Genomic DNA, 25,176 nt, shown 5'->3' on the forward strand with positions numbered 1-25,176 from the left:
AACCTCCGCCTCCTGAGTTCAAACGATTCTCCTGCCTCAGCCTCCCGAGTAGCTGGGATTACAGGTGCACACCACCGAGCCTGACTAATTTTTGTAATTTTTAGTAGAGATGGGTTTTCGCCATGTTGGCCAAGCTGGTCTCAAACTCCTGATCTCAGGGTGATCTGCTCACCTCGGACTCCCAAAGTGCTGGGATTACAAGCATGAGCCACCGTGCTTGGCCCTATTATGTTTAATAAAAGCAAAGATAGGGAAATTATCCAAAAATTTAGCTAAAAGCTATATAACTTTAAAATATGTGAAATTAATAATTTGAATAAAGTACTTAATATACCACAAAACAAATGTTTTCACTTATCAGCTTTTCAGATTAAGAATAAGTATCAAAATTCTATTGAAGTAACATGAGAAGGTACAACAACATGTGAAGACCCATCATAGAATTAAGAGAGGACAAGAGGAAGAACAAGGGTAGAGAAGAAGGGCCCAGAAACATAAAAAGACAGAGAGTAAGACCTCCTCATAGCTATGCATACAGTACCTTCTGTAGACACACACTCTACTGTAACCTCAAAGAAAGTGCAGGCAGAAAAAGAAATCTGCAGAAGAAAGAAAATGAGAATGTTTGTCTTCATGATGTAAAATTACTCTTTGGAGATCCTGATGAGCTCTTGTTCCTCAAGGTTTTTAAAGCTTTATTCAGTTTTCAGAACTTTAGGCACCACTGGTAATACCAATTGGCGCTTGTCCAATGAGCTGGGTGAAATTGATCCAAAAGCTCCAGAAGCTGCCACATTCCAGGTATGGAATATTTGGGGGCTGTAATTATATCATTATAATTACAGTCTTCAATAGGATTAAAAATAGAACGGGAATAATTCTATGGTAAATTGATGTGAGTTATTGTGACCTAAGTTTCAATTATAATTGTTAACAATGATATTGCTGAGTCCTTGTTTGGCTTGACTGCCATGCAGTGTTTTTCTGACGAGTGAGGGAGTTAACACCTTTTGGACAATTTTCAGAATTGAGAAAAAATTACTCGGTTTTTAGTAGGGTTTGTAATTATTATATGTCCAAGGTTGGTATCTCCTAGAGGGGGACTTTTTAGAAAATTAATATTAGACTGTCCCCACTCTATTGAAAGGCCATATTAAATCTCTATCGTATACTCTTCAATGCTGTGATCATGGTTATATTCAAACAATAACCCACATTCTTCCTCTTTGTGGTCATTTGGGACACAGGTGGAAGTCTCATATATGATAAGGAATTTGAATGCTAGCATAAACCATTTTAGTGGCGAAAAACACACAAGTGCTTTAAATAAAAAAAGAGTCAATTTTAAGGCTAGCAAATTTGTCTATGAAGTTAAGCTTTAGGTTTACTGGCAGATGCAGATGTAGTGATTGTATAACAGATTCACGCCTTATTTTCTAAACTTACAAAATCTCTTTGCTTAGTTTAGTGTCAGAGTGTCAGTCTGCTTTATTGATTCCATCAGTGGTTTTGCTTATCATATCAGAAATTTGAGTGCTGACTTCTGGCCTCAAGCGATCCTCTGGCCTCGGCCTCTCAACGTGCTTAGATTATGGGTGTGAGCTACCATGCCCAACCCTAACATTTCTATCTTACGAAATAGCTGACAGGTAGATATAACTTGTTACTGGAGAAAATAATTTTTTCATTTTGTTCTTTTAAGACCAGTTGTTATTTTCTGAGTTTATTAATATAGCTAGCCTTATAATGAGAACACAGGTCTCACTTTTACCATTTTGCTTAAAGATTTGCAGATGCATCATGCTCATATACTTCAATGTCTCTGTGTTTTCTCAGGATGTTACAGTTCTGCTTCTTTTATTTCCTAAAGTTCAATAATTTTATCTGTGTTAAAAAGTATTTTCAAAGAGTAACGAACACAATGTTGTGGCTACTCATAATAGTTGTAGTGAGCCAGGAAGTATGCCAGGGAATGGTTGTTAGTAGAAAAACCATTTGATGTCATCTTCAGAAAAAGATAAAGAAGTGAGATTGAATTCAGAGAGTTTGGTATATAGGATGACTGACAGAGATGGGAGCTGGGGCAGGAACAAAAAGATTGAGAAGATTGAACATTAAACAAAACTTCAGTCATTAGCCAATGTAAACAAGCAATCAAAGAATAGTCCCCTTAAAATAGGAATCATTTAATTCATCTAACAATTAAGAAAATATAAACATTACAAACAAATGTTCTTGTTAATCTGTTTCTAATTATTTTTAGGTTACTGATGATATTCTTTTAGTATAAAAATATAAAATCAGAGCCATTTTCCTAGTTTTCATGTCATTTTTCTTCATATTTTTAGAAATCATTGTCTTACTTGAAATTTTTCTATTTAAGATTCCACAATTAAAAGAACAATGTTTCCTTTAAGGAATAGTGCCCGGGAGGGCAGAATTTCTTAAAGCATTTTGGGGAGTGGTTTAAATAATCTACATACAGTAGTGCACAAGTTTCCAACTTATTAACAGTGTGCTTTCCAGTGAGTTTTTAGCTCTTACATGTTTTTTGGAAGTAAATGTGATGTAATTAAATTAAATATTCTAGCAACTAACAACAAAAGGCTTTTTCAACAGATAATAATAAATTGAACTCGGAAACTGTAAAAAGAATGAAGGAGAACTAATAGAAATTGATATGGAAAGGTGTCTAAGACACAGGGAAGTGAAAATATTTGTATAAAACTATGAACATGGGCCAGGCGCCTTGGCTCACGCCTGTAATCACAGCATTTTGGGAAGTAGAGGCATGCAGATCGTTTGAGCCCAGGAGTTCAAGACCAGGCTGGCAACACCGCAAAACCCTGTCTCTACAAAAACTACAATAATTAGCTGGGTGTGGTAGCATGCGCCTATAGTCCCAGGTACTTAGGAGCCTGAGGCAGGAGGATGGATTGATCCCAGGAGGTCGAGGATGCAATAAGCCCTGATCGCACCACTGCATGCCAGCCTGGACAATAGAATAAGACCCTATTTCAAACAAGATAACAACAACAACAAAATTGTGGACACAATATGTTCCCATTTGTGTGGGTTTTTTTTTTTTTAAAGAAACACACATGCATATATACACATAGTAACCCTATATAAATATATGCATACAAAATTTCCAGAAGGATATACACAAACCTGTAGAGGTTGATTCGGGAAGGACATAAGAAATTTACTATTATATAGCCTTCTATACTATAGTTTTGTTTTCCCATATGCATGTATCCAGTTATATATTGTCCTTTTAATTTAAACATTTGGTAAAAAATAATAATTTCAATGATACCAGAAATTACTAAGCAAAGGAAATGGCAAGGTAGTTCTACTTTTTTGGAAAAAAAAAATAGATGGTCATTGTATTTGAAACTTAAGACAAGATGATAATATGTATTATCTGGTTAATGAATGCCTGTACTGTCTTCACAAGGATTTTTCCTGACATAAAATTCTAAGTATCTGTCAAAAATATTGTTAATTATATACACTAAATAACAACATAATGAATAATGTCTTCAATGTCAGTTCCTCACACAATTGTTTCTTACATTGAACTTCAGTAAAATTCAGAATATAACACTAATGGTATAACTTGATAAGGTATTTTATAGGAAGTATTATAGCTCACATTTACCAGGGCTTAATGTTTTACAGGCACTCTTGTAGGCATATTGCTTGCACTGTGTTATTAAATCTTCCCGACATCTCTATATTATCTCTATTTTACAGGTAAGGAACCTGAGGGAGAGAGAGGCTAAATCAGTTACTTTCCCATTACGCTGCTAATAAGTGGCAAAGCCAGCATCTGACGTTAGACTCAGGACCCATGTTCTTAATGATGAGACATGCCTTAGGTATACTGACTGCAGATGACCTAACTTGATACGCCTATAACTTTTAGACGACTTAAGAAAGATCACATTTTTCTTACTGATGATTGAGAAATGCAGTCTATCTCAAATGCCTTTCATAGGAGCTGAATGACAGTTAAATTGACAGTGGACAGTCTAGCAAGCTCCTAGAAGATAGAATGGGCTTATGGAAAACAGGTCATTTTTAACTTAAATAATCATTTTTGAATAGGTGATACATGCATATTATACACACAGTGAAAATTAAGGTTCTCTCTCATCACGCCCTAAGCCACTCACTTCTTTTCTCAGAAGGCAACCACCATTACTAGGTTCTTATATATACTAACAGAAATGTTTTATTTGTATGTGGATAACTACATATACTTTACATTGTTTTCAAAAATTGAAGCATACCACATGTGGTGTTCTGTATCTTGCTTTCCCCCTTAAAAATACTTTTTTCAAGATTCTTTCATAATCAGTTATACCAGGAACTGTGTAATTATTTTTAATGGCTGAATAATATTCCATTATATGGACATGTCATATTTTATTTAATCATTTCTTTATTAGTAACCACTTAGGTTATTTTCAACATTTTGCTATTACAAATAGAAAATTGCATCATTTCATACATCAATAGGATAAATATCAAGAAGTGAGGATACTGAATCAAAAGGAGTGTGCTTTAAAAATGTTGATAGATCCTGCAAAATGACCCTCTCTTTGATGATCCTGCAAAATGGTAGTACCATTCTTTGCTGTCCTACTAGTAATATATGAAAGTGGTAGTTTCCACCTGCTGTTACCAAAATGGTTTTAAACTTTTTGATCTTCACCATCCTGATAGAAGAAAATGGTATTTATTGGCAGGTATTTGCATTCCTCATATTAGTAATGAGGCAAATTAGTTTTGTTGTTTATGCCTTTGATGTAATCTCTGAGTCCACTGCCAATTTCAAGATCACAAAGATTTACCCTATGTTTTCTTCTAGGAATTTAATAGTTTTAAATCATACACTTATGTCTTTAATCCATTCTGAGTTCATTTCTATCTACGGTGTGAGGTAAGGGTCTAATCTCATTCTTTTGTATGTGAGTATGGAGTTGTTACTGCACCATTTGTTGAAGCCAATATTTTTCCCCATTAAATGCCTTGGCATCATTTTTGAAAATCGGTTTGTTTTCCCTAAATGTATGTGTTTACTTATGAACCCTAAATTCTATTTTATTGATGTGTACATGTATTCTTACACCTGTACTATGGTTTTTGATTACTGTAGCTTTGAAGAAAGTTTTGAAATTGGGAAGTATGAGTCCCCCAACTCTGTTTTTCTTTTTAAATTGTTTTGGCTCTTTGGGGCTCCTTGCAGTTCTATATGAATTTGAAGATGAGATTTTCCATATCTGTAAATAAAGCAGGGGAATTTTGATAGGGAATGTATTACATCTGTATATTGATTTCTGAATTGCCATTTTAACAATATTAAGTTTTCTAGTTCATGTATATGGGATCTCTTTCCATTTATTTAGATTTTCTTTAACTTCTTTCAATTATGTTTTGTATTTTTCAGTATATGTCTTGCTCCTCCTTGGAGAGATTTATTTCTAAGTATTTTTGTCTTTTTGATGCTACTATAAATGGAATTATTTTTCTTAATTTCATTTTTGGATTAGAGATGCCTTTTTGTAACGTGTCTATTTGCAGGGGTATCTCTTTCTAATCACACAAAAACATCTTGTGCTGGCACTGGTGATCTTTGGGAGTGTACCATCAGCTTGAAAGTGCCATAGAAATAGGGACTTTCTATCTTAGTGCTGAGTAGGCATTTACTAAAGCTGAATGAATGGATGAGAATTTGCTGAGAGTGAGCTTGGGTAGGAGCTTAAGAGAGGCAGCAAATATGGATTTTCAAGAAATTCAGTGATGAATGGAAGGCTTAAAAATGAGGGAAAATGGAATATTATCCAGGATAGACTATAAACTAGGCCATAAAAAAGACTCAATGATTTTGAAAGGATGGGGGAATCATACCAAGTATGTTCTCTAACTACAGTAAAATTAAGTTAGAAGTCAGAAAAACACAAGAAATTTGGGAAATTCACAAATATGTGGAAATTAAACAACATACTCCTAAATAGCCAATGAGTCAAATGATAATTCATAAAGAAAATTACTCTGAGATAAATAAACACTAAAGTACAATATAACAAAATTTGTGGGACAGAACTAATGAGGCATGTAGCTGTAAAAACCTATATTATAAAAAAAGAAGATTTCAAATCAATAGCCTGACCTTCTGCCTTATGAAACTAGGGAGGTTGGAGGTGGGAATAGAAGATACTAAACACAAAACAAATAGAAAGAAGGAAATTATAAAGATTAGCATGGGTATTAATGGAATAGTAAATAGAAAAACATTAGAGAAACCTCATTAATGAAACCTCAAGTTGGCTCTTTGCAAGGAACAACAAAATTGACAAAGATTTAGAATGAGCAAGAAAAAAACAGAGATGACTCAAATTACTAAAATTAGGAGTAAAAGAGCTGATATTAATATAAATCAGAGAAATGAACAGGATTAAAAGGAATACTATGAACAACAAATTAGATGACTTACATTAAATGGACAAATTCCTAGAAAGACAAAGCTACCAAAACTGACTGACACAAGAAGAAATAGAAAATCTAATATATATATATATATATGTGTGTGTGTGTGTGTGTGTGTGTGTGTGTGTGTATGAGGTAAACGATTATAGTAATTTAAAATATTACCAGAAAGAAAAGCCTAGGACCAGATGGCTTCAATCGGGAATTCTATTAAACACTTAAAGAATGATTAGTAACAATCCTTCAGAAACTCTTCCAAAAAATTAGAAAAGGATGGCCAGTATTACCCAAATACCAAAGCAAGACAAGGATATCACAAGGGAAGAAAAGTATAAACCAATATAATATCTATTATGAATATAGACAAAAAATCATCAACAGAATACCAACAAACCAAATCAAGCATCATATTATACATTCTGAAGGTTATCTAAGGAAGGCAAGGTTCATTTAATATACAAATATTAATTAATGTAAACACTATATTAACAGGATAAAGAACAAAAAGCACAATATTATATCAACAGAAGCAGAAAAAGCATTTGACAAAATCTAACGTCCATTTATGACAAAAATAAAATAAATTAGGAATTGAATGGTCCTTCCTAAGCTAGAGTAAGGGCATCTACAAAAAACCAACATATAATATCATACTTAATTGTGAAAGACTCAGTGTGTTTTCTCCAAATTCAGGAATAAAATGATATCTGCTCTCACAACTTCTATTTAATATTGTACTGTGAAAGTTCTAACCAGGGCAATTGGGCAAGAAAAAAAAGGCATCTGAATTGGAAGGGAAAAAACAAAACCATCTTTATTTACAGAAAACATGTACTTATATAGAGAAAATGTTAAGAAATCCATTTAACAATGAGTAGAATTTATTAGTGAGTCCAGCAAGGTTGTAAGATACAAGAACAGTGTTCAAAAATCGATTTTATTTCTGTATACTAGCAATGGCAATCTAAAAAAAAATCTATTCACAATACCAACAAAAAATAAAACACGTATTAATGTATGTCACAAAAAAGTACAAGATTTATACAATGAAAAGCACAAAACACTGCTGAAAGCAATTGAAGATCTACCTAAATGGAAAGACATCCTTTTGTTTATGGACGATATAGCAATACTTCCCATACTGATCTACCGATTTAATGCTATTCCTATCAAAATTACAACTGACTTTTTTCTTTGAAGAAATTGACAAAGTAATCCTAAAATTCATATGGAATGAAAAGGATGCAAAATAGCCAAAACAATCTTCAAAATGAAGAACAAAACGGGAAGACTCACACTTCCCAATTCCAAAACTTACTAGAAAGCTAAGTAATCAAGATAGCATGGTATTGGCATGGGTTTAGGAATAGTAGAATTGAGAGTCCAGAAATAAAACCTTATATTTAAGGTCAATTAAGTTTTGAAAAAGATGCAAAGACAATGGGGGAAAAAATCATCTTTTCAATACATGGTGCTGGAACAACTGGATAGCCACACATAAAAAAATGAATTTGGACCACTTCCTCACACGAAACCTGAACCCAAATAGATCAAAGACCTATATTAGACCTATATTAGATCAATGAGCTAAATAAAATAAAACTCATAGAAAAAACATAATAGTTAATCTTCATACTTTGGATTAGTCAAAAGATTTCTTAGATACAATGAAAAGCACAGACCTGATAAAAATATTGATAAATTGGACTTCATCAAAATTAAACCTTTTTGCCCACTGAAAGCCACCATTTTGACCCAGCAGTTTCACTCATATGTATATATGTGAAATGAAAATAGGTCAACAAAAAAACTTAATTACATAGATGTTCCTAACAACATTATTCATAATAGCCTCAAGGTATGAACAATCCAAATATCCATCAATGGATGAATGGATCGATAAAATGTGGTATATCTTATACAATGTAATGTTATTTGGCAGTAAAAAGGAATGAAGTACTAATACATGTTACAACACGAAGAAGCCTCAAAACAAGTGAAAGAAACCAGACCCCAAAGACCAAGTATTATATGAAATGTCTATAAAAGGCAAATCCACTGAGACAGAAATAGACTAGTGGTTGCCTAGGGCTGCAAGTGTGACTGGGGAGTGACTACAGATTGGTAAAAAGTTTTTGTGGTGATGGAAATGTTCAGGTTCAAAGATTACATTTTGATGATAGCTTTATAACCCTGAATTGTTATCAGGTGAACTGTATAATTTTAACAGTTGAATTTTACAGTACTTAAATTACATATCAATAAAGGTTTGGTTTTTTTTTAATGAGGCAAAAGGTAGCTTGAAAAAGCGGGCATGGTATATAAGCAAGCTTTTTTTAAGGCTGAGAGTGATTTATGTGGCTGATGGAAGGATAAGAGGAAAGGACATATAGTGAAAAGGAACAGAGAAGAATAATAAAGCTGGCAAGCCACAGACAACATAATTAGACTTTCGGAAGAAAGGCATGGACAGGAATAAAGACCTCCTTCTAAGACAAGGTAGAGAGAGCAACTTGATGTAGATTGAAGAGAAAAAGGAAAGAAAAATGAATGTTCATATTTCATGGCCTATGATTTTCTGGGTCATGTAGAAGGCAAAGTAACATGTTCAAGTGACGAGTTTGGTAACTTCAGGAGAATGATGACAGTTCAGACAACAAATATAGAGAATGAAAGAGAACACTGACTATATAAACAAAAGGATTTTAGAGACATTACGACCAGCCGAGTTTAAATCAAAGATTGTAAGGCATTCAGTCACCAAGGTTACACATTTTTCTCCAGCAGCTCTAGCCTTCTATAAAATAGAAGCAGAAAAAAAAAAAAACAAAAACAAAAACAAAAAACCAGATGGGTTAACTACCTGTAAATCTGGATTTGAACTGGTAGAATGAAGGTTCCTGCAAATGTTGGACGTAAAAGTGCAGATCTAATCAGGTAAAATCTCAAGCATTAATTGGATATGCTTATAACAAACCGGTAAATTTTTAGAAGATGTAAAACATATCTTAGAAAAATAATTTAAATTGTTAATGAGAATTACACTAATTCATTGAAATTTGATTTTTAAAACTTACCGAGCCTCTCTTTCATTGAACTCAGAAGTAGTGTGCATGGTAAGGCTTCCTTGTCAAATGGAATGCTACTTAGTAGCTGTCTTAGCTCGTTCTGGATGCTATAATAAAGCACCACAGACTCACTGACTGGTTTATAAACACACATTTATTTCTCACAGTTCTGGAGGCTAGAGGTCCAAGATTAGGGTGCCAGCATGGTTAGTTTCTGGTGAGGACCTTCTTCTGGTTTGCAAACTGCTGTGTTTTTGTATCCTCATGTGGCAGAAAGATGGTGACAGCTCTCTGGGTCCCTTTTTTATAAGGGCACTTAATCGCATTCATGAGGCCTCTATGCTCATGAATTACCTCCCAAAGGCCCCACCTCCTAATACCATCACACTGGGGTTAGGATTTTAACAAATGAATTTGAGGGAAAGCACAAACATTCCATCCATTGCAACATCTACAAAATAGGTCCTTAGGTAGAGCAGAAGTCTGTAACAGTTCTTTCCCAAGCCACAACCCTGAAAACATGGATTGCTGGATATGCTGATTCTCCTGGGCCCCTTTCCCATAAACACCGAATTAGACACTGTGAGGGTGCAGCCCAGACATGCGGTATTTTTCACCAAGTATAATGATGATGGCTGATATTAGAATGGTGACATTTATCCAACCTAGTAAGAATTTAAACTGAAAATGGTGATGATGCAAAAAAGATCTGTCAACTGGTTAAAACAACAACAACAACAACAAAAAGAGGGTGTGTGTGTGTCAGGAGGCATAATCTTCAGTAGTTTGGCCAAAAGCTTAAGACTGATTTTCAGGACTCTATTGTTGGAGTGGGTAGTTCATCAGCTTCCTAAGTAATTCAAATCTTTTTTTTTCCCCCAGTATAGTAATATATTGGTGATTCCAAGAAAGAGGGTTTACTTATTTAATGCCTGGGAAAACTACAAGAGCTACGAACAGATGTGAAAGGAAGAGAATAACCAGATCTCACAGGAAGCAAAATGGGGTATTAAATTTCTGTCAAAAGGTACCGCTCTTTCCCTGTCTAGGTTCTTGGTCCCTGAAAGGTAGATCTGCAAACTAAAGTCTTCAATTACATTGCTTAAACAGGACTGGGATCATAGAATGTCGAACACTAACATGAGTTCATACTGGTACAACGAACTTAAAATGTTACTATTCATGTTGTAATTATGACTGCAATCTTAACGTTGAAAGTATCTCCGCCGTCCTAAAAAAAAAAAAGAAAAAAGTAAATACAAGCTGCAAGTTTTATGTGATACACTCCACCCTCTTTTTTCCCCAAGCCAACATACACACCCTTCAAAGTTTTTGACTGTTATTTGCAGACCCTTCCTAAGCTCCCGAACTCCGTGCAACTCCAGCAATGTCTCCCCTGGGCCATTTTTATCCCCTCCTCTGACCTGGCGGGAGGCTGGCTGTCCACCCCCTTTCCCTTGCAGTCCTGAAAGTCCGGTCGGAGCCCGGACGGGGCGGGGAGGGGCAGGGCGGGGCAGGCCAGCTCCATTGGCGCCAGGCCGGTGGGGGGATGCCCGGAGAGGACCCGTCCAGCTTGCTTAAAAGCCACCAGTTTTCCGACCCCGCCTCGGTTCCAGGAAGAATATACCTATGTGACAAGCTAAGTTCTGCCTCATTTGGCATTTGGAAGCCACAAGAAAAACTTTTCAAAAACTTTTGTCCGTCTTTTGCTCCCCCGACGCGTGGTTTCCTGATGGTCTGTCCCCGGGCCGGGAGAGGGACGCCCCCTCCCCCTCTCCACCTCCTGTGAGGCGCGCGGAGCCACCTCCCCTGGATCAGGTCTGATGGGGCGGCGGGCGCGCTAGTGGTGGCCGCCACCGCCGAAACCGTCGACCTCCTGGGCCCCAGTTCCGCGTCCGGCCCCGCGGCAGCATGGACTACCTGACAACGTTCACCGAGAAGAGCGGACGCCTTCTGCGGGGCACTGCCAACCGCCTGTGGGGGTTCGGGGGCGGCGGCGAAGCCCGGCAGGTGCGCTTCGAGGATTACCTGAGGGAGCCCGCCCAGGGGGACCTCGGGTGCGGGTCCCCGCCCCACCGGCCCCCGGCGCCGTCCAGCCCGGAGGGACCTGGTGAGCCCACCCTTCTTTCGCCTTCCGCGCGGACGACCTAGGCTGAGGGCTGGGGGGAGGCGGTGGTCGTGGCGCCGGGCGGGGGTCGCGGCCCGGCCCCGGCAGGTGTGCCTGGGACGGGCGGGCGACGTGGCTGGGGTGGCGGCCGCAGGGGGCGAGGAAGGAAGGACTCCTTCGGCTCTGGGGAGGGAAGACTTTGAGCTGCGTGCCAGCTCTTCCTGCTCTGCTCTTCCTGCTTTCCCCACCTAGACTTGATTTTCTTTCCCCGCCAAGCATTTCAAGGGTACGATCCATTCTCTCTTTCCCTCCCACTGGGAGGTGAAGACTGAACCAGTTATGACGTCGGTGTTTTCAGTCTTGGATTCTTGAAGAGCGTTGTGCCTGTTTTCGTTTTGGTTTGGGTCAATCTTTCTTTGATATTTGTCAGCTATTAGGATTCACTTCCTAAACGAAACATAAAAAGCCACATACTTCTTTGTAAAATGAAACACTTCATTAACATGGGAAGCTAGTTGACTTTTTGCGTCGTGTACTTTTTGAACGGCTGCACGTTGTCTTGTGATGGCAGAACCTAGAAACTTTCTCAGTTCCTGTTTATTTTGTGTTGTGTTGGTTGATTTTTTTCACCACAGTGTCTTTGTGCCATTCTTTAAAACAGTCATTTGTAGCGACATGATATTGATAACTTACAGAATTTTTGAAAGTGCTGCTGAACAGTTTCAGCATAAGGCACAGGGTAATTTCCAGTGTCCTTGGCTTCCTTTAACAGGTAGCAGACATGCTAGCCATGTCTTATTTTATTTTATTTTTGTTAATTGCTTTAATATTTGAAGGTTATGAAAAATTAGCATTAGAGAGTTTAGAAAATAAAGATAGGCACAAAGTGTAAAATCTGTTTATAACTCCACATCCTACCAGTCATTTTATTTTATTTTAAATTTTATCTTTATTTTTGTAGAGATGGTGTCTCGCTGTGTTGCCCAGGCTGGTCTTAACTCCTGGCCTCAAGTGATCCTCCTGCCTGGGCCTTCCCAAGTGCTGGGAATACAGGCCTGAGCCACCATGCTGAGCCCTATAGATTGTTTTAAAGCAGTAAAACAGTGAGGACATCTATTGATCTATGTGATCACACATAATTTGATCTATGTGTGTAATAATCTATCTTGTTTAATATTTAATTTGTAGATCTTAAGATCTACAAATTAATCTAAATATTAAGACGTTTTGAAGAAATCTTAAGCTTTGAAGAAATATTAAAATCTCATTTTAGCATAGCCCTTTTAAATAAATTTTCCTTACTTTACGTAAAATATTTTTTATCTGTAGAATTGCTGTTTATGGAATTAAGAAATGAAAAGGGGAGGGGAATACTTTTTGTTTCTGCTCTGAAGAATGTTAACCAAAGGCAGAATCCTCTTAAAAATGGGACCAGGCATAGGAAAGGGACTTTAAAGTGTTCGAATCAAGGATTTTTTTTTTTTTTTTTTTTGAGACGAAGTCTCGCTCTGCCGCCCAGGCTGGAGTGCAGTGGCCGGATCTCAGCTCACTGCAAGCTCCGCCTCCCGGGTTCACGCCATTCTCCTGCCTCAGCCTCCCGAGTAGTTGGGACTACAGGCGCCCGCCACCGCGCCCGGCTAGTTTTTTGTATTTTTTTAGTAGAGACGGGGTTTCACCGTGTTAGCCAGGATGGTCTCGATCTGCTGACCTTGTGATCCGCCCGTCTCGGCCTCCCAAAGTGCTGGGATTACAGGCTTGAGCCACCGCGCCCGGCCTCAAGGATTTTTTTAAATGAGTTTTCAGTAGCCTGAAATTGAAAACAGTTGATATGTGACCAGCCTTGAGATGGCTGGAGAATTCAGAAATATGTGGGGTAACTTAACTAAAAAGGAATATGGTTAGTGTTTTAATAAATATGCCCAAACACGTGTATCTTGGTGGCCCTTGTCTGTAGTTCCAGCTACTCTGCTCAGGAGGCTGGGGCGGGAAGATCTTTTGAGCCCAGGAGGAGAATCCAGACTGGGCAGCAGGTACTTTGTGTTTATATATATGGAGCACACAGCTATATCTGACACCCTCCTTCAAAGTGGCACTTCAGAAGTGATACATATTCCGCTTCTGTAGAAGCTGCCTTATGAATTCATTACATATTCTTTAATATTCACGGTGCCCCCAAATCTCTGACACATTAGAGAGGCCTTGTGAGGTCAAAGTATGACCACAGTCATGTGGGCAGGTGCATCCTACCATTAACTTCCTGCAAGAATTTGGAAAAGTTACTTAGTGTCTTTGGGCCTATATTTTCTCCTTTGTAAATGAGGTTGGATTTGGTGATTTCAAAATCCTCTGTTCTAGAGCACTTTCATTTGGAGTAGAATTAGTAAAAACTAGCCGACTTTTGGGAGGCAACGTGTATATACACAAGTAAAAATAAGTGAGTCTTCATGTGTTTCCAGCTAGCCTTTGTTTAAAATGAGAATTCTGTGCTTTGCAGCTGCTTATCAGGAGGATTTTGGCTCTAGGGTTGTTCTTTGTGTTGGTGTCCTTCAGAATGAGTGTCTGTCAGTCTGTTTGAAGGATTTCTTCTGCTCTTTCTGCTTGAGATTATTCTTATTTCAGTTTCTTAATAGCTGCTTAAGTTTCCTGCTATCATTCTTTCTTCAGTTCATTAAAAAGTCCTGTGTATTATAGGAGTATTTCTTGTTACAGATACTTTCACACATGTAAATTGATTGCATTCCAGGAAACCCTTTGTTGTTAGTGATCTTACTCCTCCTTTCATCCACTAAGATGAAAAAGTGGAACCTTGTTTCTGTTCCTTCTCACAACCCAACATCAGAGGAGTTACGCATCAAGAAGGGGTAGAGGGAGTCATGTTCAGTAATGATGTTGATAAGATAGTTTTACCATTAACAGATTAAGGATAGACCAGATAAAATTTTGGTCAAATGTCAGCCAGTTGTGGTGGCTCACGCTGGTAATCCCAGCACTTTGGCAAGCCCTGACGGGTGGATCACCTGAGGTCAGGACTTCGAGACCAGCCTGACCACGTGGTGAAACCCTGTCTTTGCTAATACAAAAATTAGCTAGGCGTGGTGAAGCGTGCCTGTAGTCCCAGCTACCAGGGAAGCTGAGGTGGGAGAATTGCTTGAACCCAGGAGGCAAGGTTACAGTGAGATGGCCCCACTGTACTCCAGCCTGGGCCACAGAACGAGACTCCATCTCAAAAATAAAACAAGAACAAAAATTAGCTGGGCATAGTGGCACACTCCTGGAATCCCAGCTACTCAGGAGGCTGAGGCAGGAGAATCGCTTGAACCCGGGGAGGTGGAAGTTGCCATGAGCCAAGATCACACCACTGCACTCCAGCCTGAGTAACAGAGTAAGATTCCATCTCAAACAAACAAACAAACAACAAAAAAAGCTTTAGTCAATGTTTCTGAGTTTACGCTTTCTATAAACAAACCACTTACTGAACTGTTGGTGTCTCTCCTTCCTTTACTCCTCTCCAAGGTGGCTGCTTTTGCTCCTACCAGCTTTTAGTGCTTGCTGGCTCCGCCATTATAGCCCTCTCAGGAAAACCATAATTGAGACTTAGACATATTAAGGACATTATCACACCATTGATCTAGTTAATAACGATTACAAAGGAAACATCTTAAAATACAATGCTTGTTCCTGATTAAAGGGTACATTATGCTTTGATTTTAAAAAATTGTTTGAACTTTAAATATAGCTCTTGTTTAGGGGCATGACAATAACTCATAATGTATAATCTTTAAAAGTACTCACTTCACTAGATTGTAATAAATATAGATAAATTTTTAGTAGTGTAGACTCTCAACTTACTGTAATATAAACATGAAATAGTTTTTTATCATAAGCTGTCCTGTTATATCAACCTCATTTTCCCACTTGGTGACAGGATTCTTTGAGCATAACTCAGCCCTTTTACATTTTCTTTTCATTTATTTTTAGCAATTAAAACAGTATCTTTCAGTTACTTAAGACTTGGTCCATTTATTTAAAAATTTCAGTCTCATATTCAATTTATACCTCCATTTATCTTTCTACCTCAGTTCCCATTCCAGGTTAGGTTTGCAGTGAAGAAGAGGTGTGGTCTAGCTCTCACAAACTCCCCTCCACCCCTTCTTGATGCGTAACTCCTCTGATGTTAGGATGTGAGAAGGAATAGAAGCAGGGGTTCACTTTTTCATCTTAGTCCTTCTTGGCCCCTTAGTGGGAGGATGACAATGCTGGATAGCAGTAGTAGAAGCAGTGATGGAACAGTTCTACTAAAATGGCTACTCCTATGCAGAAGTGCTGACTTCAGTAGCCAACAGTTCTTTCAACTTTGAATATGGGACATTAACATCTTGTAATACCAACCATAGACCTTAGTTGCAAATTGTTGAACTGGGCACCTAAAACTGCTCTGCCTCATAGCATATATATTACTGGTATGTGTGTGTATATCAATAGAGTTGATGAAAAATGAGGTTAAGTGGGAACATACTACATTTTTATGACTTGAATTATTTGACATGTCAAGGAAACACTATTTAATAATAATATTTCTTAAATGATTATCCCTGATGCTGAAATTTCATTTTAGGTTTACATTAAGAAAATCCTATATACTGAATATATGTAACTGAAGGAGAAGAGTTTAGAAGCCTGAAATTGATATTCTTGTTACTGGTTCACTTTTGATAATCATGGAAAATGTAAACCAAGACATGGAATAGTAATTATAATAGGCAACACATATAGTGCTTGCTGTGTCTTATGCACAAGTTAACCCTCAGCAACAACCCTATGAGGTAGTCAATAGTAGCAGTTTCGTTTTGCTGATGAGGGTACTGGGGTTCATTAATGATCCTATTTAGGAAAAAAATAGACATTGGACAAGGAATTTATAACAGTGTTGGGTATTGGGCATGGAAAGTAAAATATATTATGAGAGTATATAACAAGGGTTTCTAACCTAATATTAGGGGGCCTAAAAAATCATGTCTTGCTTGGATTAGGGGTAATGGCTATTTCAATAACTGGGATGATGATGATGCTGATGATGATACTTTTAGTAATAACAGAAGTAATAATGATGATGACGATGATGATACTTTTACTAATAACAGGTTGAGCATCCCAAATCAGAAAGTCCAAAATCTGAAACTTTTTGAAGGCCTACATGATGCTCAAAGGAAATGCTCTTTGGAGCATTTTGGATTTTTGGATTTGGGATGCTCCATCAGTAATGCACATATTCCAAATCCATTCTATCCTTTAGGAAGATTCAAAAAAATCCAAAACACTTCTGTTCCCCAGCACTTCAGATAAGTGATACTCAACCTATAGCAAGAATAATAGCTGTAATGGGGCAGGCTCTGAACAAATGTTTTTTGTTTAATCCTAATAAAAACCTGATGAAATAGTACTATTATTATCCTATTTTCCTTTTGAAAAATCTGAGCCAAAGAAAGAAATGAGAGATTCAGAATTTATTTGGGTGTTTTCTTAGTATTTGCAAGAATTATAGTCCTTGAGATAGGGAAAAAAAAATGTGAGAATTGAAATTCTTTCATGTAAAGTGTTAAAGTTAAATTAATTTAGATTGTAAAGGATAGGATGGATTGTCATCGAAGGTTCTTTAGAATTAGAAAGTTAGTAAAATGACAGAGCTGGAAATGCGAAATCCAATGAGGGTGTGAGAAAAATTAGAAATATATTAGGTTGGAAATTGCCAACTCAGATGATGTGCTAAGAGTTAGATGATGGTTGGGCGGGCACAGTGGCTCACGCCTGTAATCCCAGCATTTTCAGAGGCCGAGGCAGGTGGATCATTGAGGTCAGGAGTTTGAGACCACTCTGGCCAACGTGGCGAAACCCTGTCTCTACCAAGAATACAAAAATTAGTCAGGCATGGTGGCTCATGCCTGTAATCCCAGCTACTTGGGAGGCTGAAGCAGGAGAGTCACTTGAACCCAGTGGGATGGAGGTTGCAGTGAACTGAGATCATGCCACTTCACTCCAACCTGGACAAAAGAGTGAAACTCTGTCTCAAAAAAAGAAAAAAGAAAAAAAAGAGTTAGATGATGGCTTATCTTGAACCCAGGAAGAACAAGTGCCTCTAAGACAGGGGTCCCCAGCTCTGGTCCATGGCCTGTTAGGAACCAGGCTGCACAGCGGGAGGTGAGCAGCAGGCGAGCCAGCATTACTGCCTGAGATCTGCCTCCTGGTAGATCAGTGGGGACATTAGATTCTCATAAGAGTGTGAACTTTGTTGTGAACTGCACATGCAAGGTCTGATCCCTGATGATCTGAGGTGGAACAGTTTAATCGAGAAACCATCTCTCTCCCCATCCCTCAGCCCTTGCCCACGTGTCCATATTCCATAGTCTTCCATGAAACCGATCTCTGGTGCCATAAAGGTTGGGGACCACTGCTCTAAGGGACCTGGAATATACCAGTTGTTACAGTAACTATGTAACCACCACCACCACAAAACAAAAAACTCACAGTGTTGGTAAAGATAACCCTAGCTGGCTCCAGTTTTAGTCTCTTTTCCTAAATCTAGGTTGGGAGGAAGAGAATACTCTCTACTTGATCAGCAACCTCAGTGGACTTTAATGGTGACTCCCAGCTAGTTAGCCTTCCTTAATAGTGTTTCATTTAGTTCAGTGGTTCTCAGGCATGAAGTTGATTTGCCTGTTTTAGAATTGCTGCTCATCTCACAGGATAGCTGATAGGAAGTTCTGTATTATCTGTGTTCTAGAGCAAAACTGCCTCTAAAATAAGCTGATGATTCTCAAACTTTAGCATGCAACAGAATCATCTCCTGAAGGGCTTGTTAGAAAAACATTGTTGGATACCTCTGCTAGAATTTGTGATTCTGTATGGCTGAGAATTTGCATTTCTAACAAGTTCTCAAGTAATGCTGATGCTGCTGGTCTGGGAAACACGCTTTTCTTAGTGGGTAAGTCTTTTATCCATGAGAAAGTTAGAAGTAAATATAGAAACGATGAAATTTATTAAATGCTTATATTAATAGTTTTGTTTTAAGTCTAGGAATAATCAGTGTACTTGGTCTTTAAGGTATTTGTTGTGTTTCAGAGAATTAGGCCTATAAAAGTGCCCAACAAATTAGTCTTAAGAGTATAATTTAAAATGCATACTTGCGTATTTGTTTTTTGACTTGGGATTTTAAGTTGAAAGGTGCAACAATTTGGCTAAACTTAGAAACCACTGGAATGTTTAAGAACTTAACATTTATTATATTTAAAACTTAGTATAAGGTATTTTTTAATATTTAAGTTCTCAGGAGGTTTACTTGTTAGAAGCAATGTGTTTAAAATAGAATATAGTAAATTTATAACTGCAGTTTAGTATAGTAAGTCCACCTTTGACACCATCCATAGGTTTGTGGAAACTGCAACTTTTAAGCAAAATGATGTATAAAGAAACCAATTTTACCATATGCTAATTGATGTAAACAAGAGTTAGGTTCCTACTATATATTTCTGGTCACAAAAACATTGGCAAACTTGTAAGTAAAGACCTAAAACACTTCCAGTATTAAACATTGAAATAAATGTGAACTATACAAACATTAAAGAAAGGTTAATAACAACAAGATAATTATTTACTCAATTATTCCAGTTCAGAGTCACTGTTGGCTGGATCCTGTCCTGCTCGTGGCATAAAGTGGGAACCAGCCCTAGACAGGACACCATTCCACCTCAGGGCACAGTCATACACAAACATGTACACACACAAACACACACACTCATTCATACTAGGACAGCTTAAACACACTAATTAAGCTAATGTGCACATCTTTAGATGTGGGAGGGAACTGGAGTACTCGGAGAAGACCTATACAGATGTGGGTAGAATGTGTAAACTCCACACAGACAGTGGCCTTGGCTAGGAATTGATTTTTTTTTTCTCATCAAAGTTATAAAAAAAAAATGATAACCAAACGATGTTATTCAAGGACCTGCAATATATGTAAGAGAACTTAGTTACCCATGTTTATAACAGGATTATTTAGGGATGTTTAGTTTTCCAGTTTGAGTTGGTCAGCTATTTAAAGCACCTTAGAAAGTGTTAAAATTTGCTAGATTATAAATAGAATGCACTTTTTATGGTAGAAGACTTAAGGGAAAGTAGGTTTTTATATTTTTAACTTCAAGAAATCTAACATTGAAAGTAAAGAGACTGCAGATAGTGTTTTTCAGTGTATAAAGGCTTATTTCATGGCCACTAGGAAACTTACATTAAGAGACTCTTAATAAATTTTGTTCAAAAGGTGATACTAGTACAAAAAAGGAACATGTTTTAAGGTCAAATGCATACATTAGAGGAAGGACAAAAATTGGCTTTTATTTTCTAGCAGTAAATGGAAAGAGGGAAATGTAATCAGACATAAATCACAGTGTCCCTAGGATAAAGGTAAACCTGTTGCTTAGGCAGCCGGGAGAAACACAGTTATTCCTTATAGTGAGAATATAACAAAAAAAAACTCATGGAACTCTGTAATAAAGCAAAACAAACTAAAAAGCTTATTTTTATAGTAAGTACAGACTTCAGTTTCAAAAATCTATTTTTAATTTTTTTAAACCCATTAAATCTTTAATGTAGTTCAATGGAGTAGCTCTAAACTGCAAATTAGTAAAAGCACTTCTGTACAGGGGGAAAGCAATTAATCTAAACATGCAGTTATCTAACAGTCCATCTTAACTGAGAAGTGGGTTTTAAATGTAAAATCATAGATTTTGGATAGTTACGATTCTCTATTTTGGATTTTTTGAGAGTACTGCTCGATAGAATTTTTTGAGGTGATGAAAATGGTCTGTATCTGTGATGTCCAGTTTGGTAGCCACTAGGCAAATATGGCTGTTGAGTATCTGAATTGCAGTTAATACAAATGAGGAACTGGATTGAGAAATTTGGATTCAGGATTCTGTATTTGCTCTAATATGGTAGCAACTAGTGTTAAAGGAAAAATTATTTGATAATACTTCCTAAAGCACGGTAAGACAGAATTTATTCAGAACTATAGCAATAGGTATAGGGACTGTGGCAATGAGATTTTGTAGTTGAGGAGAGAGATTGGGCTCAACTCCAAATACAAAATGGGCAAGTGGGAATTTATAGCCAAGGAGTAGAGTAAGGATAGATGGATGGACAATTGCTAAGAGGTAACATCAGGAATAAGGGGTATTACGGTGAAACCGACCTGCCAGGATTCTTGCTGAAGACAGGCCAGGGTGATGAGAGTTCACCTGGACAGTGGAGGATGAGAAAACTGATCAGATACGGAAGGTAATCAGATATCCAGAATCGGGGGAGGGTCCTGCTAAACTGACCTTAACGTGATTCTTGCTGAAACTGGATTTTATAAGGAAGTGAACAGATAGGCATAGGAGAAGGTTCAGCAGCCTGACTAAAATTTGGCTAAGCAAAGAATCTTTGTGACTAGGCACATGTAGCTATTTTAATGTAAATTAGTTTAATTAAGTAAAACTTAAAATTCAGCTTTCAGTCTCACTAGACACATTTCAAGTACTCAAAAGACAGATGGCTAGTGGCTACCATATTACACAAGGCAGATATAAAACATTTTTACCATTGCAGGAAGTTTTATTGGGCAGCATTGATAGCAATGAGTCGCAATGTGGGGTACACATTAGAATTCCCTGGGTAGCCATTAAAAAATTTTGATGCCAAGATCTGATTATAATCAAAGATTTGATCTTGAAATCTCTGTTTAAGATCTCCACTCATAGTTTCTTACAGAATTCTAATATGTAACTAGGGTTAAAAAGTACTGACTTAGGATGTGAAGGACTCTACATCATTCTGTTTTCCTTAATGCTATTTCTCTCAATCAAACTCTTGATGAATTTAGCAGATTTTATTTATTTTATTTTATTTTTATTTTTTCTTTACAAGTACTTGGGGCATGCACCTATTTTATGATGCAAGTTAATGAAAGAAATGCATGTTTAAGTTTTCTGCCAACCTCTGGATAGGATTGAAACGTTAGAAAAGTTGAGGTAACTTATAATGAAAAGTTCCTAAAAGGAAGGCATGTTTATATGCTTAGAGAAAGATGCTGAAGATGAAATGACTGTGTAGCAAGGTTCTTGTGGAATAAATAAACCATTGGAATTATAATCATTCTTTTTTCACATACCACAGTTAAGAACCATTAATATTGTAGAATATTTGCTTCCAGTCTTTCATAAGAAAAAAATAATTTTTAAAATAAACCTGATACATACTATATATAAATAAGTCACATGTTGCAAATACTGAACTTTAAAATAATCACCTCTAATCCAGTCACCCAGAGATACTGTTAATATTTGGGTAGGCATTACTGCCAAGATCTCTTCTATGTGTATATACATGTAGAAGAATGGATGGATGGTTAGAAGGAGGGAGTGACAGAATGAAAGATAGTACTTCTTCACCATAAGAGATTAATTCCTAAGGAGTGTGTCTAAATTTAAGCAAATTCTAAAAAAAAAAAAAAAAAAAAAAAAAAGTTATAGATTGATATTGTTATTACAATCTTGTTTCAGTTTTAGGTGGGATATGTCTAACCATGCTTTGATAAGACAGTAGCAGTTTCATTTCTCATTTTTCTCCTTCTCACATCCTAATATTTATTCATTTTACTATTTTTACATTGTCCATGTTTGTAACATTCACACTTAGTTTTTCAACCACTTTTTTATAACTTATTATTGTTCTATATTCTCTAGTAATGCTTTTAGAATGTCCTCCTTGATTCTGGAGTTTTTGATACAGTGGCATAATTTCAGTCTTATAGCATTGAATAATGTTTCAGTAGAGAAGTCTTATGCAAGCCAGCCAGACTCTTTTCCATTTCCCCAGTAGATGATTTGCTTTTTATGCCTGAATCGTTGAATAATTTTTTTAAGCTCCCAAGCATAATAATTTAACCAAGAGTAGAAATGGGAATAGCCTGACTCATGTGCCCACATGTGTTTATGTGGAATAATCTTTTAGGAATTACGTCTTTCTTCTGGAATACATGTTGATGGAGCACCCACTATATGGAAGATCTCTGGTTTTGAGATAGAAAAGAGCTAAGGAGTATAATGTTGGCTCTAAGCACTTCCACCTGGAAGACACATATGGTTCATTGGGCAAAGCAAGTTGGCCATGTCTGACATCAATAGGATGGTGAAGTATATTTTATATTCCTCAACGGGAAGGAATACAGGCTTAGTAACAATAATATAATCTATCACAGTGACTAATTTAGAAACCGTTGTATTAGTTTGACAGAGATTTGAAAACTGCTGTTTTCAAATCTGATGTTAACTGTGATGTTAACTGTCACAAATAGGAAGTTATGTAGGGAAGCCCATTTCTTCTGTCACTTACGCAGTCTGCAGGTCTTTGATCTCTTCAGAAGCTCTATTTCTATGTCTCTCAAATGTGTTGTGCATGCAAATCAATAGTAAATCTGTAGGTCTGGACTGAGCCTCAGATCTTACATTCACAATAAGCTTCTAGGTGATGTCAATGCAGCTGGACCCTGGAACACACTTTAAATAGCAAGGCTCTATAGCTCTTTAATATCATGTACGCTAGAATTTAAGTATAATAATAATAATAAAAAAAAAACTAAAAAAAATCATGGATCTTTTCACTTAGAAGAGAGCCAACTTTAAGATCTAGATGGAGGAAAAGAGGCATTAAAAAGGAACATCAATGGGTATGAGACCAAGAGGAGTGTGAAATATTTTCAAATAAAGGGAAAGAGGAACATGCAGAAGAAGTCTCTTGGATGTTTCACAGAGATCAGATAAAATGAAAGTGGAAAAGCCTATCAAATTTGCCACTTAATTTATTCATTTTAGGGTGGGGATTGTGAACTGGGGAAGAAAAGATATTACAACACATTGTGGATTCTGTAGGAGATAATGACAGTAAAAGTGGGTTTCTACTTTCAAAAATTCAACTGAAAAGAAGCAGAAAGATGGAGTAGTATCTAGAAAAAGATACTAGATTTGAGGGAAAATTGAGGGGTTTTGTTTTGTTTTGATCATAAGATAAGGAGTCAATAATGAAATGTCAGAAATACAAGTTTTTTTCCTAGTATCTCATTATTGATAGAATAATTAGAAAAGCTACAATCAGCAATCTGTTTTTTTTTTCTTAGTTTAGAAGATACTTTCAAAGTGTTTGAAGTTTTAGTATCTATATTACTATTTTTGAAAATACTGACTTGCAGCTCAGTGTTTTAAATAATCAAACTTTTTATACATAGCTGTTATCAATATTGTAATATTCAGTTATAATAGGAGTCTTATTACATTAAAACTGATCTCATAATAGTTTCACTGATTATTTACAGACTTGCTACAGTATGCCTTTCCATTTTTTACCAAAATTATTTTTTTAAAGGTTTTATACTGCTCTGCTAATTCTCTGCTTGAAAGCCCTTCAGGACTTCTAAGTCTAGTAATAGCAAGCTAGGTAATTCAGACTATCCTGCTGAGAACAATTTAAAAAGCTGGACACAAAGCAAACAAATTTTATTAAGAGTATCAGAAAGCTAAGTGGTGTGGGTAGGATAGGATCTGAATGACGACAAAGGTCTAAGGAGGGAGAACTCCAATTTGATTGCTTTTTACCCCAGGGGAAGTGTTGATTCCTGAAACAGGAACTGAGTGACCAAAAGGGGCATTTGACAGGCTGTGGGTGTAATGGAACCGGGCCAGAGTGCAAGGCCTATCACAGGGGATGGGTGGCCCTAGTGATCTCTTCTCACTGTGGACCCCAAAATGTTGTACATAAGGGAGAAAGATAAATCGAAGTAGGTAGGCCTTCCTAGGAAGATATTTCAGCTTTAAATTATTAAAATTTCTATAACTTAATTAATAAGATCTGGTATTACTAGTGTCCTCAGGCACTTGACAGAAGGAAAGATTAATTCTCTCTGGAGAGTCACCAGTTTCTACATGTCAAAATGTTTCTTCAGACAATTTTGCAAATTTTATGTTCAGCACACAAAATATAATTAGGCACATGACAAGATATGTGACACAATAGAGAATAGAAACAGACCCACAGTAACTCTAGATATTGTAGTTATCAAATTTAAAATAGCTATGTGTTGACCTAATTAAAAATTTTGTAGAAAGATACAAACTATGCGAAAGAAAAATGGATATTCTAGAAGTGAAAAATACAACCCCTCAAATTAGAACCTTTGTGGATGGATTTAGCAGCAAATTAGACACCACAGAGGAAAGAATTCCCTAACTGAAAGGTAAGTCAGAAGGGAACGTCCAGAGTGCATGCCTGTAGTCCCAGCTATTTGGCAGGCTGAGGCACAAGAATTGCTTGAACCCGGGAGGTGGAGATTACAGTGAGCCAAAATTGTGCCACTGCACTCCAGCCTGGGCAATATAGTGAGACTCTGTCTCAAAAAAAAGAATTACCCTGTCTTGG

General features: G+C 37.0%; 1 protein-coding gene and 1 long non-coding RNA gene across 11 annotated transcripts in view; one reads left to right on the forward strand and one right to left on the reverse strand.

The window, feature by feature from the left end:
• The window catches only part of OXR1 (oxidation resistance 1), a 469,361-nt gene that overhangs the window by 363,922 nt on the left and 80,263 nt on the right, over positions 1-25,176 (forward strand). For 2 of the 10 annotated variants that reach the window (XM_015145863.3, XM_077943955.1), the window contains exon 1: positions 11,345-11,576. The exons of 6 other annotated variants lie outside the window; for them this stretch is intronic. Coding sequence is in view for 2 of the 4 variants with exons in the window: in XM_015145858.3 (XP_015001344.2) it covers positions 11,478-11,676 (199 nt within the window). In the remaining 2 variants the exon portion in view is untranslated. Of the gene's footprint in view, positions 1-11,344; positions 11,677-25,176 lie in introns of those variants that run through there. 2 more of the 10 variants (XM_015145858.3, XM_001087850.5) reach the window with 1 other exon arrangement.
• LOC106999899 (uncharacterized) lies at positions 7,419-11,052 on the reverse strand. Its single transcript, XR_013397403.1, has 2 exons — positions 10,887-11,052; positions 7,419-10,797 (listed from the first exon to the last, which is right to left on the reverse strand). It is a non-coding gene; the product is annotated as an uncharacterized LOC106999899 (long non-coding RNA).

Source organism: Macaca mulatta, chromosome 8, assembly GCF_049350105.2.
Source record: "Macaca mulatta isolate MMU2019108-1 chromosome 8, T2T-MMU8v2.0, whole genome shotgun sequence".
Lineage (NCBI taxonomy): Eukaryota > Metazoa > Chordata > Mammalia > Primates > Cercopithecidae > Macaca > Macaca mulatta.